Genomic DNA, 13,369 nt, shown 5'->3' on the forward strand with positions numbered 1-13,369 from the left:
CCAACAAAGTCCACACTGGCATTTTTGTAAGTATTAAATAACCATACTGTGAAACGACATATATTTTACCATTTCATATTTGACTTTAACTTAGACAGGGGCAATTATCGGGTTCATTGATGATAATCTGTTTATATAATATGTGGGAATATGTGCAATATGCCATCGTGCCTTTTGACTGACACTGAATATCTAAGAGTTTATAATTGACAGAGCCCTAAGCCTGGTAAAATATGTGGTACATGCCCAGTATGGAATGTCAGGTGGATGTTCACATGTGAAATCCACCTCAGTGCTGGGAGCACACAGGTTTCTCGTTATTGAAACGATATTATTGCTTCGACTGCAGACTGCATTTCCTTCATCTGAGCGAGATGCCTGTAAGAACATTAATAATAAGAAGAAAGTAGCGCACGGGAAGGTTAGGACCTGCCCATTTCGTCATTTGTTTAGATTTAGACACAGCGATCAGTAAACATGTCCACCGTGACATTTAATTATTCTAATACGTAACTGAAATACTGCAGCATATTCTTAACATTTCAAGAAGCTGTACCTTTTAAGAGCGAAAAAGGCCAAAGATTCAGAGTTCAAATCTGTATTTTCCTTGCATTAATATTAAAAACAATATTGCTCTGTAAGACCATATTAATTTACATCTCGTGGCTGTCAATCTATTTTGGAAAAAAAGTATTTAGAATAATTAATAAACCACACAAGAGTAAAGACAATATTTTTGTAATAATAAGCAACTGAAAACAATATGTATAATTTTAAGGTATTAATTCATAGTGGCCTGCTGTACATCGATGCAAACAAACTGATAAATGTGACAATTTGTATCCTGCTAAACACCAAAATTAGTAAGTAAGAATAAAGAAAGCAATTACAAGAAAAATTAAGAAATATTCAAGTCTCTGGTTTTATGAGGTCCACAGTCAATGAAAAGAGCAGACCCCCATCGTTCACATTCCCAGTGTTGAGGACAAGGTCACAAACGCTCATGTTAATATTAATGACATACACCAGACATATGAGGTAGCCAGAAGCGCACACGCGCACACACAAACTGAAGCCGCTTGTCCCAAGCGAGGTTGCGGCAAGCTAGAGCCTAACCTGGCAACACAGGGCTGGAGGGGGAGGGGACACACCCTGGACGTCCTGCCAGTCCGTCACAAGCCACCCCCAGTGGAACTTGAACCCCAGACCCACCAGAGAGCAGGCACAGGCCAAATCTGCTGTGCCACCGTGCCCCCTTAGCTGGAAGTAATGATAGGCAATAAAAATTATGCACATTTTTTTTGACAGGAGTGAAAGGACCTTGTGGCCCATGAATAAAATATCAAATAAATATAAATCAAAATAAAAATCTTACATCAGTTAGCAAGCAAATCACAAAAATCTACTGAAATAAAGGCAATAGTAATAATATATAAATAATATGTGAAAAAGGAGCAGTGAACAGCCCATGGACAAAACTTAGCGACAGCCAAACTTTGATGATTTTCGTGCCTTGGGAAAAATGACAGCACACTGTGAGGTGAGGACTCCGGGGAACAACTCTGTGCTGCAAGTGACCTCTTGATCGAAAGCAGCCATGTGGTCACGCCCGTGGAAGGCGGAGCCTATCGAAAGTCCTCTGCGGAGAACATGCCCTCGGCCCTGCGGAGGATCGAGTCCTTGGAGGCGTCGTACGGGTGCTCCTTGGAGGGAATCTCCAGCACGGCCGGTATGGACTGCACGTGGGCGTCTATGGCGTGACGGATCATCTCTGCGACGAACTGGTTGATCAGGATGATCCCAACGTCGTCACGACCCAGAAAACCTCTACAGAGGGAAAGGCAACGGTTAGGACCACAACCATGCCGGATGAAGGCTGTCGGCTCGAAATGACCCTCCGTGCCATATCACATGAACGGGTAAACCATTATAAAGTTGATCATCAAACATCATATACTATCTTGGGGGGAAAAGCTAAATAATAATAACAACAATTACATGAATTACATATAATTATGTATATAGAATATTTAATTTATAAATATGTTGTACAAATTATATTATTATTATACATCAATTATTTCAAGCACATCATAATTAGTATAAATTATACTAATTAATCTGCTTGGAATAAGGACTTTTTAAACTCTGCTGCTCTGTGCTTCACGGAAACCTGGCTGAATGAAGCCATCCCGGACAGCGCGCTACATCTGCCGGGCTTCCAGCTGTTCAGAGCGGATCGCGACGCGGAATCAGCGGGGAAATCACGTGGCGGTGGGACATGCTTCTACATCAACGAAAGGTGGTGTACAGATGTAACAGCGTTGAAGAAGATGTGCTGTCCCGACCTAGAAGCGCTCTTCATCAACTGCAAGCCTTTCTACTCGCCGCGGGAGTTTTCCTCGTTCATCCTCGTAAGTGTTTACATTCCACCGCAAGCGTGCGTGAACGCAGCGCTGCAACAGCTGGGCGACCAGATCACTGACACGGAGCAACAACACCCGGACTCTGTTATAATCATTCTCGGGGACTTTAATAAAGCAAATCTCTCCCGTGAACTGCCAAAATACAGACAGCATACTAAATGTCCCACCAGAGACAGTAATATTTTGGACCACTGCTACACCACAGTAAAGGATGCATATCACTCTGTTCCACGGGCAGCTTTGGGGCTCTCTGATCACTGCCTGGTTCATCTTATACCGACCTACAGGCAGAAACTGAAATCAGCTAAACCTGTAATAAGGACTGTTAAAAGATGGACTGGGGAAGCAGAGCAGGACTTACAAGTCTGCTTCGAGTGCACCGATTGGAGTGTTTTTGAGGCTGCTGCTAGCGATCTGGATGAGCTCACAGACTCTGTAACATCATATGTCAGTTTCTGTGAGGATATGTGCATCCCTACCAGGACTCGTTTAACATACAACTATGACAAACCGTGGTTCACTGCAAAACTCAGACAGCTTCGTCAGGCCAAAGAAGACGCCTACAAGAACGGGGACAGAGTCTTGTATAAACAGGCCAAAAACACACTGGCAAAGGAGATCAGAGTGGCTAAGAGAAACTACTCTGAAAAGCTGAAGAAACAGTTTTCAGCCAACGATCCTGCGTCAGTGTGGAAAGGCATGAAAGACATCACAAATTACAAGACACCACCCCCCCGGCACCGTGTCAACTCAACAACTAGCCGACGATCTGAATGAGTTTTATTGCAGGTTTGATAAACCCTGTCTCACACCCTACACCCATTCAAACCCTCTCTCCACGAATCAATTAACATCTCCAGTAACCCCCACCTTCCCCCCTCCTGCACCTTTGATCTGCGAAGAGGAGGTGCGTCGGGTCTTCGTCAAACAGAAGACAAGGAAAGCACCAGGCCCAGACGGTGTCTCACCGGCCTGCCTAAAAACCTGTGCTGACCAGCTGGCCCCTATCTTCACAAAGATCTTCAACAGATCACTGGAGATGTGCGAAGTTCCTTCCTGCTTCAAACGCTCCACCATCATCCCCATCCCAAAGAAACCCAAAATCACAGGACTTAATGACTACAGACCTGTCGCCTTAACGTCTGTGGTCATGAAGTCACTTGAAAAACTGGTGTTGGACTACCTGAAGGACATCACTGGACCCTTGCTGGACCCCCTGAAGTTTGCTTATCGAGCAAACAGGTCTATGGATGATGCAGTTAACATGGGACTGCACTACATTCTACAACATCTGGACAAACCAGGGACTTATGCGAGAATCCTGTTCGTGGACTTCAGCTCAGCCTTCAACACCGTCATCCCACACCTCCTCCTGTCCAAATTAACCCAACTCTCTGTGCCCACCTCCATCTGTCAGTGGATCACCAACTTTCTGACAGACAGGCAGCAGATAGTGAGGCTGGGAAAATTCTCATCCAATACTCGCACAATCAGTACTGGAGCCCCCCAGGGATGTGTGCTCTCCCCACTGCTCTTCTCCCTGTACACCAACGACTGCACCGCAAAAGACCCCTCTGTCAAACTCCTGAAGTTCGCAGACGACACCACACTCATCGGCCTCATCCGGGATGGCGACGAGTCTGCTTACAGACAGGAGGTCCAAGAGCTGGCTGTCTGGTGCAGTCATCACAACCTGGAGCTGAACACGCTCAAAACGGTGGAGATGATCGTAGACTTCAGGAGAAACACCTCAGCATTATCCCCACTCACCATCATGAACAAGCACTGTGGCAACAGTGGAGTCATTCAGGTTCCTGGGCACCACCATCTCACAGGACCTGAAGTGGGAGCCCCACATAGACTCCATTGTGAAGAAGGCCCAGCAGAGGTTGTACTTCCTTCGCCAGCTGAGGAAGTTCAACCTGCCACAGGAGCTACTGCTGCAATTCTACTCTGCAGTCATCGAGTCTGTCCTCTGCACTTCTATAACTGTCTGGTTCGGCTCAGCTACGAAATCAGACATCAGAAGGTTACAGCAGATAGTTCGGACTGCTGGAAGAATCATCGGCACATCCCCCCCAGCTCTCCAAAAGCTGTACTCGTCCAGAGTCAGTAAAAGGGCTAGCAAAATCATGCCAGACCCCTCACATCCAGGCCACTTCCTCTTCGAACCTTTGCCACCTGGCCGGCACTACAGAGCACTGAGCACCAGGACAGCCAGGCACAAGAAAAGTTTCTTTCCTCAGGCCATCTACCTCATGAACAGCTAAATCCCCCTCCAGAGAGTAAACCAGTGCAATACATAATGCTATTTATATTTGTATTTATAACTATTTATCACATCATATCCCTTACTCACACTCCCTTGCATTTTATCTAGTGACTATTTTTGTATATTGGGTACTTTATATTTTTAAATATTTTTTGTCCCTTGTTCACATACTCGTATCTTCAAACCTGTCTTGTCTGTGCTGTGGAAGTTTCTGTCACCAAGACAAATTCCTCGTATGTGTGAACATACTTGGCAATAAACCTCGTTCTGATTCTGTTAATTGATGTATAATAATTTATACTAACTGAAAGATGAATGGCAAACACAGCACTGTGGTATATATGTGGTACAGCAGTGTTTGCTACAGTTTACCTACCTGAAGGTCTCCTCGATCTCTGCGATGCTCGTGTCCTTCTCCACCACCAGAAAGTTGGACTCGCGGGTTTTCTTCAGCTCGCCCACGCCGCTCAGCAGGAACCCCGTGCACGTGTCTTCGTCACCGATCACTGCTACTAATTTAGCTCGTCCTGCCATTGAGATTTTTTTTTTTTTTTTTTTTTTGTGTGTGTGGAAAATTCACAACAGAGAGGACACGAACGACGCCAGATGCAACCTGACTCACCGCACTGATCGCTGCGCGGCGGGTCACGTGCGTCGGCGGTCAGCTGACGTCGCCGCTTCCGCGTTTGTGCGGTCACGTGACGCGCGCAACTTCTCAGTCCGCTGGCGCCCCCTGCCGTCAAAAGCTTCTTTGTTTACATGTAATGCCATGGAAATCACGAGCCGTCCGAACCAGTTCTGGACAGTTCTAATTCCGCCAGTAAATCAGAAGTGTTTCTATTGCGTGTTATTTTTTCATTTTTCTCAGATGCAGAAGATTGTATGGCAGCATATGGATTAAGTATTGCTTACTGCTTTCATTATTATACTGCGGTCTGTTTCAAAAATATAACTGGCAACGAAATTCCCGCTTCCCGTCAGACGTCCCGCACATCCAGCTGCTCCGCAACACTGATTCAACTTGCTAGTGTGTGTCAACCGCACTTGAAATCGTACTTTGGTTACCGCTTGTTTTGAAGGTTTACTATTGGATGGTGTGCGAAGGATTTTAAAGTGCCCTTTCTGATTGGAGGAAATCGCTGTCTATCAAGCAGCAGCGGCAGCAACTCGCCGCTCCAGCGCAGCGTGCGGTGCCAGTTGGTCACCAGAGGAAAAATGGTTAGTTACCGTAGCTTGTGACTGCGAACTGAAGCAGACAGTCGCTCATGTCAACATTACATTCGTTGTTTAGCGTTCGGAAAGTGATTACTGGTTAGCTATACATCCAGTCTACACAGTGCAGTCCGAGTTTAAGGACATCATTTTGGGCCAGTTGGGCGCTTTGCTAAGTCACAAGTGGCTCATAGTTGCTGGGTAACTTGGCGAAGTAAGCGGGGATAACTGAACACAACAACAACAACAAGCAGCTTTCTGTGCTGGGCTTCAGCAAGTAAAGTATGCGCTTTTTGAATTATTATTATTATTAGCTCGTTAATAATCACCAGCTGTATTAAATTTGCACCCTGTAGGACTGCGAGTGCGGTGCTTTGCGGTTCTAAAATGATGCGCTGATGATGGTGCGAAGAGACGATGCCGGCCGCGCGCGGAGAATCTAGCGGCGCGCGAGCCTCTCAGCCTCGCTAATCCACGCGGTGCTGTGTGTGGTTGGTTGGGGGGGGGACTCCATGAGCTCCAAGTAGCTGGTAAAATGCCTTGGCTTGGAAGATGTGTCTGCTCGCAGTAAACGGGCAGACATCCCTTCCCTATCCGTGTCCGCCGACCGGGGGGCGGTTGCCTTGGCAACGCTCTCAGTGTGTGTGGCCAGGGCCTCGTGCCTGCAGAGCTTGCAGGCGCGCAGCAACGTGGAAGCTGGATTGCAAAGTGGTCGGAGTGGCCGTCCTTTAGGGTTATCCGTGCTCTGCCGGCTCGCTTCGCATAGGAATCTCATGCTTCTATGCATGGGAACTGGTGTGATCTGTTGTTCCATCCATGGCATGTGCTGCCCCTTCTTTTGAAGGATCTCCTTCTGAGGTTTTTAACCGGCTTAATCGGCTTTAACCATGTATTTTTAGGTATGGAGCGGAAGGCCAAGGTGATAGGCGGACACCACCTGAGCGCCGGCCTGCGGGACCTCGGAAGGCGATGACGCGGGTTCGCTGTGAGGCCTGCAGCCGCCATGAAGAAAATATTCACCTTTGGCAAGAAGAAGAAAGGATTTTCTCCCAGTTCCTCGGAGACCGGGAGCGTGTTATCCCTCGGATATGAGATCAAGGAGAAAGACTTAGGAAAGGTCCACAGGGCTGCTTCTTCAGGGGATCTGGCCAAGCTTAAACAGCTCGCCAAAAAGAATGACTTAAATCAGCTTGATAAAGAAAACAGGTAAGGAGGTATTTCGCTTCATTTCCCTGTGTCAGAAGCTGGCGATGCCTGTCGCTTCGGTACGGGAGTCACCTGTAACTTGACACGGCGATGCAGATAATAGCACGTTGCGTAGGAAGTGTCTGTCAGGAATTCGCACAGGATACTTATTTAAGGTACGTGGTTTATGATGAGGCATCAGGTAGTGGCCTGGTAGGGGTTGTCTCCTTGCACGCTAATGGTGACATCATTCTCTTCCTGATCAAGGTTCTTACCCTGAATAGATACAGAAATAATACCCTACTGTATAAATGGGTGAATCACTGTAAAGTGAATATCTATCATTATAAATCACCTTGGACAGTCGCATTAGATAAAGGTTAGTTTTTAAAAATGAAAAGATGTCCTTAGTCTTTTCTCATACCATTTTAAAGGGATGCTCTGATGGCTGCGTTTTGGTAACAAGTGTTAATGATGTACGGTCCAGTATTAAGTGTGGAAGCGTAAAGTTGCTTTTTATGGAGAATGTTGGCTTAAGTTCTTCTGACTGTTTATTTCCATTACAAATGTTTTGAAGTATATGATTCTTACATTTACATTTTGCTGATGCTTTTCTTCAAAGTGACTTACAATGTTAAGGTTAAAATTATTTACTTGTTTATACGGCTGGGTAATTTTACTGGGGCAATTCTGTGGTAAGTACCTTGCTCAAGGGTACTGTAGCCGGAGGTGGGGATCAAACCTGTGACCTTTTGGATCCAAAGGGAGTAACTCCAACCACTACGCTACCGGCTGTGATTCTTCTGAGCATCATCTTTCGGCACCTCTTTACTCATTCTTTAGTATCTCCCTCTATAACTAGAATAACTACCAAGGCAATTTTGTGATTTTGGCTATAGAAATATTTTGAACACATTTTTAAACAAATTTGTAAATAGCATTAAAACACTGGACATAGAATGAAAAGATTGGTTAGTGGTTTACCATAGGTTACATATGCATTAATTTACTCACTTTGAAAGGGAGACTTTATTTCATTTCTTGTGCACTGGAATTTCTTCAGGCATCTTAATTGTATGGCAAAGCCGCATTATTAAATTATTGTCCAAGCTGAGTTCTGAGAATATGAGAATAAATTACTCGAATGACATTCTAAAGATTATGGCAGCAGCCACATGATCAGTCCCTCGAGGATGAGCCGCGATCTGAGGCTATGGCCTTTAAAAGATTTGGAAGGAGAGGACAGACGCTTGCTTTTTATTTTCAGGGTATTACTGTTTTTTGCGTGTCTTCTGATTAAGTGCTTTCAAAACGACTGGAATAGAGATGCATTGTACCATTGTCAGATGACAAATGTTAGCTGTGATGTCATACTTAGACATTATGATGTAGTAGGTCATGAGTGTCAAGTGATTAAAGATGTACTGTGATCTTATTTTCTTTCAGAACGCCCCTCCACATTGCCTGTGCAAACGGACATGCAGAAGTCGTTCAATTCCTAGTAGAGAGCAAAGTCAAACTGAACCTATGTGACAATCAGAATCGGTCTCCGTTAATGAAGGTACAAACATCTGAACAACGAATCGCAATACCATCCGCAAATTAGTAATTCGAAATAATGTGATTGTTCAGTTGTTTATTATTTGTAATTGATACTGGATGGTTATGGTTTATTGAGTTTGATCAATAGCAGATGGCCTAGTGTTCCTGTCCTTGGGCAAGTTTGTGTCATTGCTGCACAGAGGGTTTCTATGTCAAAGTCTCCTCAATTGTGGTCCGGGGGGGGGGTCGCAGTTATACAGATTTTGGACAATAGCGTTTATTTAGCGCTTGATTAACACCTTAAACAATAGTTGACGTGAATTATTCTCCAGATAATTATGTTAAAAAGCTGTTACTTTTGGAGCACCACGATTGGTCACTCCTGGTCTGTTGGCTCCTTTGCATTAACCATTGCTGTTAATCTGACTGGATTGCATTGTTGATTTTTTTCTTTTTTTTTTTTTTTTTCTCCTTTCTGAATGTATGTAATCGGATGTTTTTCAACAGTAGTGAATACAAACCTGTGTGGTGTTTTCTTTGTTTTTTTGTGTGTAGGCAGTGCAGTGCCAGCAGGAGAGGTGCGCTTTGACCTTGCTGGAGCACAATGCCGATCCCAACCTGGTGGACATCAATGGAAACACGGCACTGCACCTGGCTGCTTCCATACCCTCTATACCCCTGGCGACGCAGCTGCTGGAGCACGAGGCCAACATCAATGCGCTGAACAACGTGCGTAGGCTGGGTCGCTCCTAAACATGCTCTCACAGATGTTCTCGCGCACTGGAGGTCGTGACTGGAATGAAACTGTCTGCCTCTGTGTTCAGGATGGCTGTACTCCTTTGACCTTGGCTGTGACGGAGAACCATGTTGAGATAGCAGAGTTTCTCATGAAGGAAGGAGCAGATGTCAATGCGAGAGACCAAGCGCAGAGGTGTGTTCACTTCTCTACTTAATGATTTCTCAGAATTATAATGGAGATGCTCAGTTAGTCTTTCCTAAAAATGCCCTTAAAGCACATATTCTATCATTCCTCTGAAATGGCTTTAATGTTGTATAATTCACCACCATCTTGTAGTTATTGTGTTCTTCTAAACTACCTGCTTTTATTTAGTAAATATGTTTTCCCACTCCAGAACACCGTTGATGATTGCTGCTTGTAATGGGCAAACCAGTTTGATTTCTCTGCTGTTACGGTACGATGCAGATATAACGGTTAAGGACGAGAAAGGGTGGACAGCCGATGACTATGCTGTAATAAATGGGTACCATGCGTGAGTATTCTCCCGAAAATATGTCATGTGAATAAATGGTTGTTAAATGTGTCGAATTTCCTTTATCTCACAATTGCGAAAATTGAGTTCTTTTTCTTTCAGTTGTTCACACCTGATAATACAGCATGGCACCAAGAGAAAATCCCAGCATTCCCCTGTCTATCGTGGAGCAGGCAAAAATAGGGGGCTCTTGGGAAGCCCAGCACAAGGGGATAATGTGGGCTACTCCCTTGGTAGACCTGCCACCAACAGAGAAGGTGAGAGTAGGGTACTCTGGAATTAAGCAGCCACCAGTCAGGGCATCAGCCTATTCTTCCTTTCATTTAATCTTTAACGTCATGACCAGTTGTTATAGCATTTAACAGTCTTTATCCTGTGGAATATCTAATTCTATTTTATGGTACTCGAGTAATTCAGCACCTCACAAACATGAGTTTCCATTCTGTTTAATTGGTCTAATTACCACGGTTGATTACTTCAGCACACAGAACAGAGATTTATGCAAAATTGTTTCCCAACACTGTGTGAGTTTAGATTCATTTGTGTAATTGTGCTTTCCTAAAACATATTCGCTGCATGACATCTGAATTTGTATGTTGTGCAGTTGATGAAGATAATTCACAAGCAGAGTCCATCAGCAGGTAAGAAGTTTTATTTATTAAGGTGCTACATAGCTTGATAGTTTTTTTTTTTTTTTTTTTTTTACTGCATTTTTCCTGCCCTTTGCTAGGGAATCAAAATGTGGAGCTGGTGATTCATGGCCTTCATCAGATGAAGATGATGGGTTGCAATCTATCCCTAAGGTACTACACTACTGTAATAAACCAGGAACTCAAAAATGTATTAATTGGTTTCCTAATGTAACTCTTGTCATGCACTCAGAAACCACAGAAGGTAAATCTGAAGAAACTATTGAGCGGTTCAGAGAATGGCAGAAAAAATGGTAATCATCTAAAAAATTCCACATATTTTGAAATAGTGCTTTCTGCAGTGGCTTTGCTTATAATGTGAAAACCTTCCCTGTAGAGAGACCAGATTTTGATAAAAGCTGGAGTGAAAGCGAGTCTGAGCGAGAGAGTGAGGACGAAGCCAAGGGAAACCCAGCCCTCCCCTTGACGATACCCCATAGTGGCATCTCCCAGCACCCAGCATCCCCTTCACTTGCTTCCTTTTCCAATCCACCTCAGATGACATCCACCCCTCTCAGTAATTCCAGAAAGGTACTGTGTCTGTAGCTAACATGGGTTTTAGGTAAAATTCTGATCCTATTCTATATTCCTTCTTCTCTTTTCACCCATTACCTTTTATTTAATATTTGTAAAGTGGGTCGTAAAGAAACTGCATTAGGGAGTGGAGACTCAGAAAAGGCCTCTACCAGCATGCAAGAGGTTTGTAACAGTGATGATGAAGTTGGTGAAGAAATAGAGGAGTCAGATGATGATGAAGATGAGATTGAGGATGAAGATGATGAGTGTGAAGATGAAGAGGATGAAGATGATGAGTGTGAAGATGAAGAGGATGAAGAAGACGAGGAGGAGGAGGAAGAAGAAGAGGAAAGTGAAGATGATAAGACTGATGAAGAGGAAGAAGATTGTGTTGCCGAATCAGTAATTGTAACTGAAATGGTTGAGAACGTAAATACACCAAACAATATGGATACTAAAGATATACAGACTTGTATTGGTGTTGAACCTGAAGCTTATGCAAAGGAAATACCTCTTGAGATAAGTAGCCTTGGACTGCAACAGGATGGAACTGTCACAAATGTGCCGAGTAGAGAAAGAAGAAACATTCCTGAAGACAGCAATGACGGAGTTTCAGAAAATCCAGTCATAGATGTAAGCCATGGGATCCCCACGGCGCTAGATTTTGGTGATGATTTTGTTGTGTCAGCCATTAGAGTTCAGTCAAGATTTTCAGACGAAGAGGAAAGCAGTAATGATGAGTTAGCATCCCGAGTTGATTCATGGAATTGTGAGCAAGCTGAAGATAATGCTTCATATCAAGGTGACATTTTAGAAACTAAATATCCAGGCAACTGTGGAAAACTTTATGAGCTTGGAAGTCTGGCGTTGCTACATAATACTGAGCCAAATGGAGAAGCAGAGGAAAAAAATACAGAGAAAGAGGATTTAATTTCAGGTGCAAGCTTTTCATTAAATAAGGAATCTAGGATTCCTCCTTTAGAGTGTATTGAACCAATCTTAAAAAGTAACTCCTCAGAAAAATTTAGGATTCTTGGTAATGACTTGGATATAGATGAGGATGAAGATGATCAAAACAAGTTTGTTGAGAATTCTTGGGATGATGAGAAACACTGTGGAAGAGATGATGATGATGATGATGATGATGGTGGTGGTGGTGGTGGTGATGACGACGATGGTGTTTTAGAAGATAATGTCCTAAATAAATCTGAGATGTTCTTTTGTGAAAGTCTGAAAACTATGCCGACTGAGTCCTGTGATAACGGAAAGAACAAAGATAAGCAAGTGGGTTGTGTGAATGATGATGATAATTCAGAAATTCACTTCAAAACAGAAACAAAGACATCTGAAAAATTCACAAGGCTCCTGTCTGCCAGTGACTCTTGGGATGACAAGAGTAGCGGTGGTGGTGGTGATGATGATGATGATGATTTAGAAGATGGTTTTCATACAGAACCAAAGGCAGTGCTTCAACAGATTGTGAGACTCAAGTCACTAGGTGAGTCTTGGGATCACAAAAAGAAAAATAATGAAGGCATTGTGAATTATCATAATGATGATGATTCAGAAATTGATTTCAAAGAAGAATCAAAAATATCATGTCAGCAAAGCCCATTACCCCAAATTTCATATGATTTAGGAAAGGATGAACATATGGAGTCTCATACTTTTGACTCTGGTGTCTTAGTAGGTGCATCTACTCAGAATTTCCAAGGTGAGACATTACTGCATAAGGCTGAATTAACATTGTCAGATGAGTTTTGCAGAATTAAACATGATGATAATGAAATAGAAATTGGGTTCCTGGAAGAGCAAGAAACCCAAACTCAAAATAATCCATCAAAGTCGGGAAAAAGTTTTGAAGCTGGCTGTGATGACAGTGTGTCAGAAACAATGGTTCCTGAAGAGTCGGTGACATGTCCAGGGAAAAGCAATGATGAGCACTTACTTGATAGGAAAGCAGATGAGTCTTTGAACAACAAAAATGAAGATGAAGGTATTTCAGATGCTTTCGTGGCAGTCAGATCTTCAGCTGAGACTTTGGAAAATGAGAAGCAAGATAATATTTCTGTTTGCAGAACTGAACTTGGTAAACTGACGAATGAAACCATGTCTCTAGATGCCTCTTGGGAAGGTGATGAGGATGAAGTTGAAATTAATTCATACCTAAGAGGTAATGTTTTGAAAGTGCAGTTTTCTGCACAACCGCTTGCACCAGATCAACTCAAATCTACTTTTCTAGATGACTCTTTGAAA

At 43.5% G+C, this 13,369-nt stretch overlaps 2 protein-coding genes across 5 annotated transcripts in view; one reads left to right on the top strand and one right to left on the bottom strand.

Moving 5' to 3' along the window:
• Window positions 1-755: 755 nt before the first annotated feature.
• Window positions 756-5,699, bottom strand: LOC108936382 (V-type proton ATPase subunit F-like). Of its 2 annotated transcripts, XM_029248879.1 has the most exons (3): window positions 5,611-5,699; window positions 5,075-5,431; window positions 756-1,827 (listed from the first exon to the last, which is right to left on the bottom strand). In XM_029248879.1, the coding sequence occupies exons 2-3, from the start codon at window positions 5,230-5,232 to the stop codon at window positions 1,626-1,628; spliced, it is 360 nt and encodes a 119-aa protein (XP_029104712.1). In that variant the 5' UTR covers window positions 5,233-5,431; window positions 5,611-5,699; the 3' UTR covers window positions 756-1,625. The 2 variants fall into 2 exon arrangements, with proteins under 2 accessions (XP_029104712.1, XP_029104711.1); XM_029248878.1 differs by having other exon boundaries at window positions 5,075-5,699.
• A 214-nt stretch (window positions 5,700-5,913) lies between these two features.
• The window catches only part of ankrd26 (ankyrin repeat domain containing 26), a 30,654-nt gene continuing 23,198 nt past the window's right edge, over window positions 5,914-13,369 (top strand). For all 3 annotated transcript variants that reach the window (XM_029248819.1, XM_029248820.1, XM_029248821.1), the window contains exons 1-11: window positions 5,914-6,192; window positions 6,810-7,116; window positions 8,542-8,656; window positions 9,193-9,366; window positions 9,462-9,568; window positions 9,771-9,908; window positions 10,011-10,165; window positions 10,513-10,549; window positions 10,639-10,711; window positions 10,791-10,851; window positions 10,935-11,128. In XM_029248819.1, coding sequence (XP_029104652.1) covers window positions 6,914-7,116; window positions 8,542-8,656; window positions 9,193-9,366; window positions 9,462-9,568; window positions 9,771-9,908; window positions 10,011-10,165; window positions 10,513-10,549; window positions 10,639-10,711; window positions 10,791-10,851; window positions 10,935-11,128 — 1,257 coding nt within the window. In that variant the 5' untranslated portion in view covers window positions 5,914-6,192; window positions 6,810-6,913. The remainder of the gene's footprint in view (window positions 6,193-6,809; window positions 7,117-8,541; window positions 8,657-9,192; window positions 9,367-9,461; window positions 9,569-9,770; window positions 9,909-10,010; window positions 10,166-10,512; window positions 10,550-10,638; window positions 10,712-10,790; window positions 10,852-10,934; window positions 11,129-13,369) is intronic.

This window comes from Scleropages formosus, chromosome 24, assembly GCF_900964775.1.
Source record: "Scleropages formosus chromosome 24, fSclFor1.1, whole genome shotgun sequence".
Taxonomy (NCBI): domain Eukaryota; kingdom Metazoa; phylum Chordata; class Actinopteri; order Osteoglossiformes; family Osteoglossidae; genus Scleropages; species Scleropages formosus.

Coding starts and splice junctions, on each gene's coding strand:
- LOC108936382 (XM_029248879.1), bottom strand. CDS start 5,232: ATGGCAGGACGAGCTAAATTAGTAGCAGTGATCGGTGACGAAGACACG. Junction 1,828..5,074: donor GAGATCGAGGAGACCTTCAG/GTAGGTAAACTG, acceptor TTCCCTCTGTAG/AGGTTTTCTGGGTCGTGACG.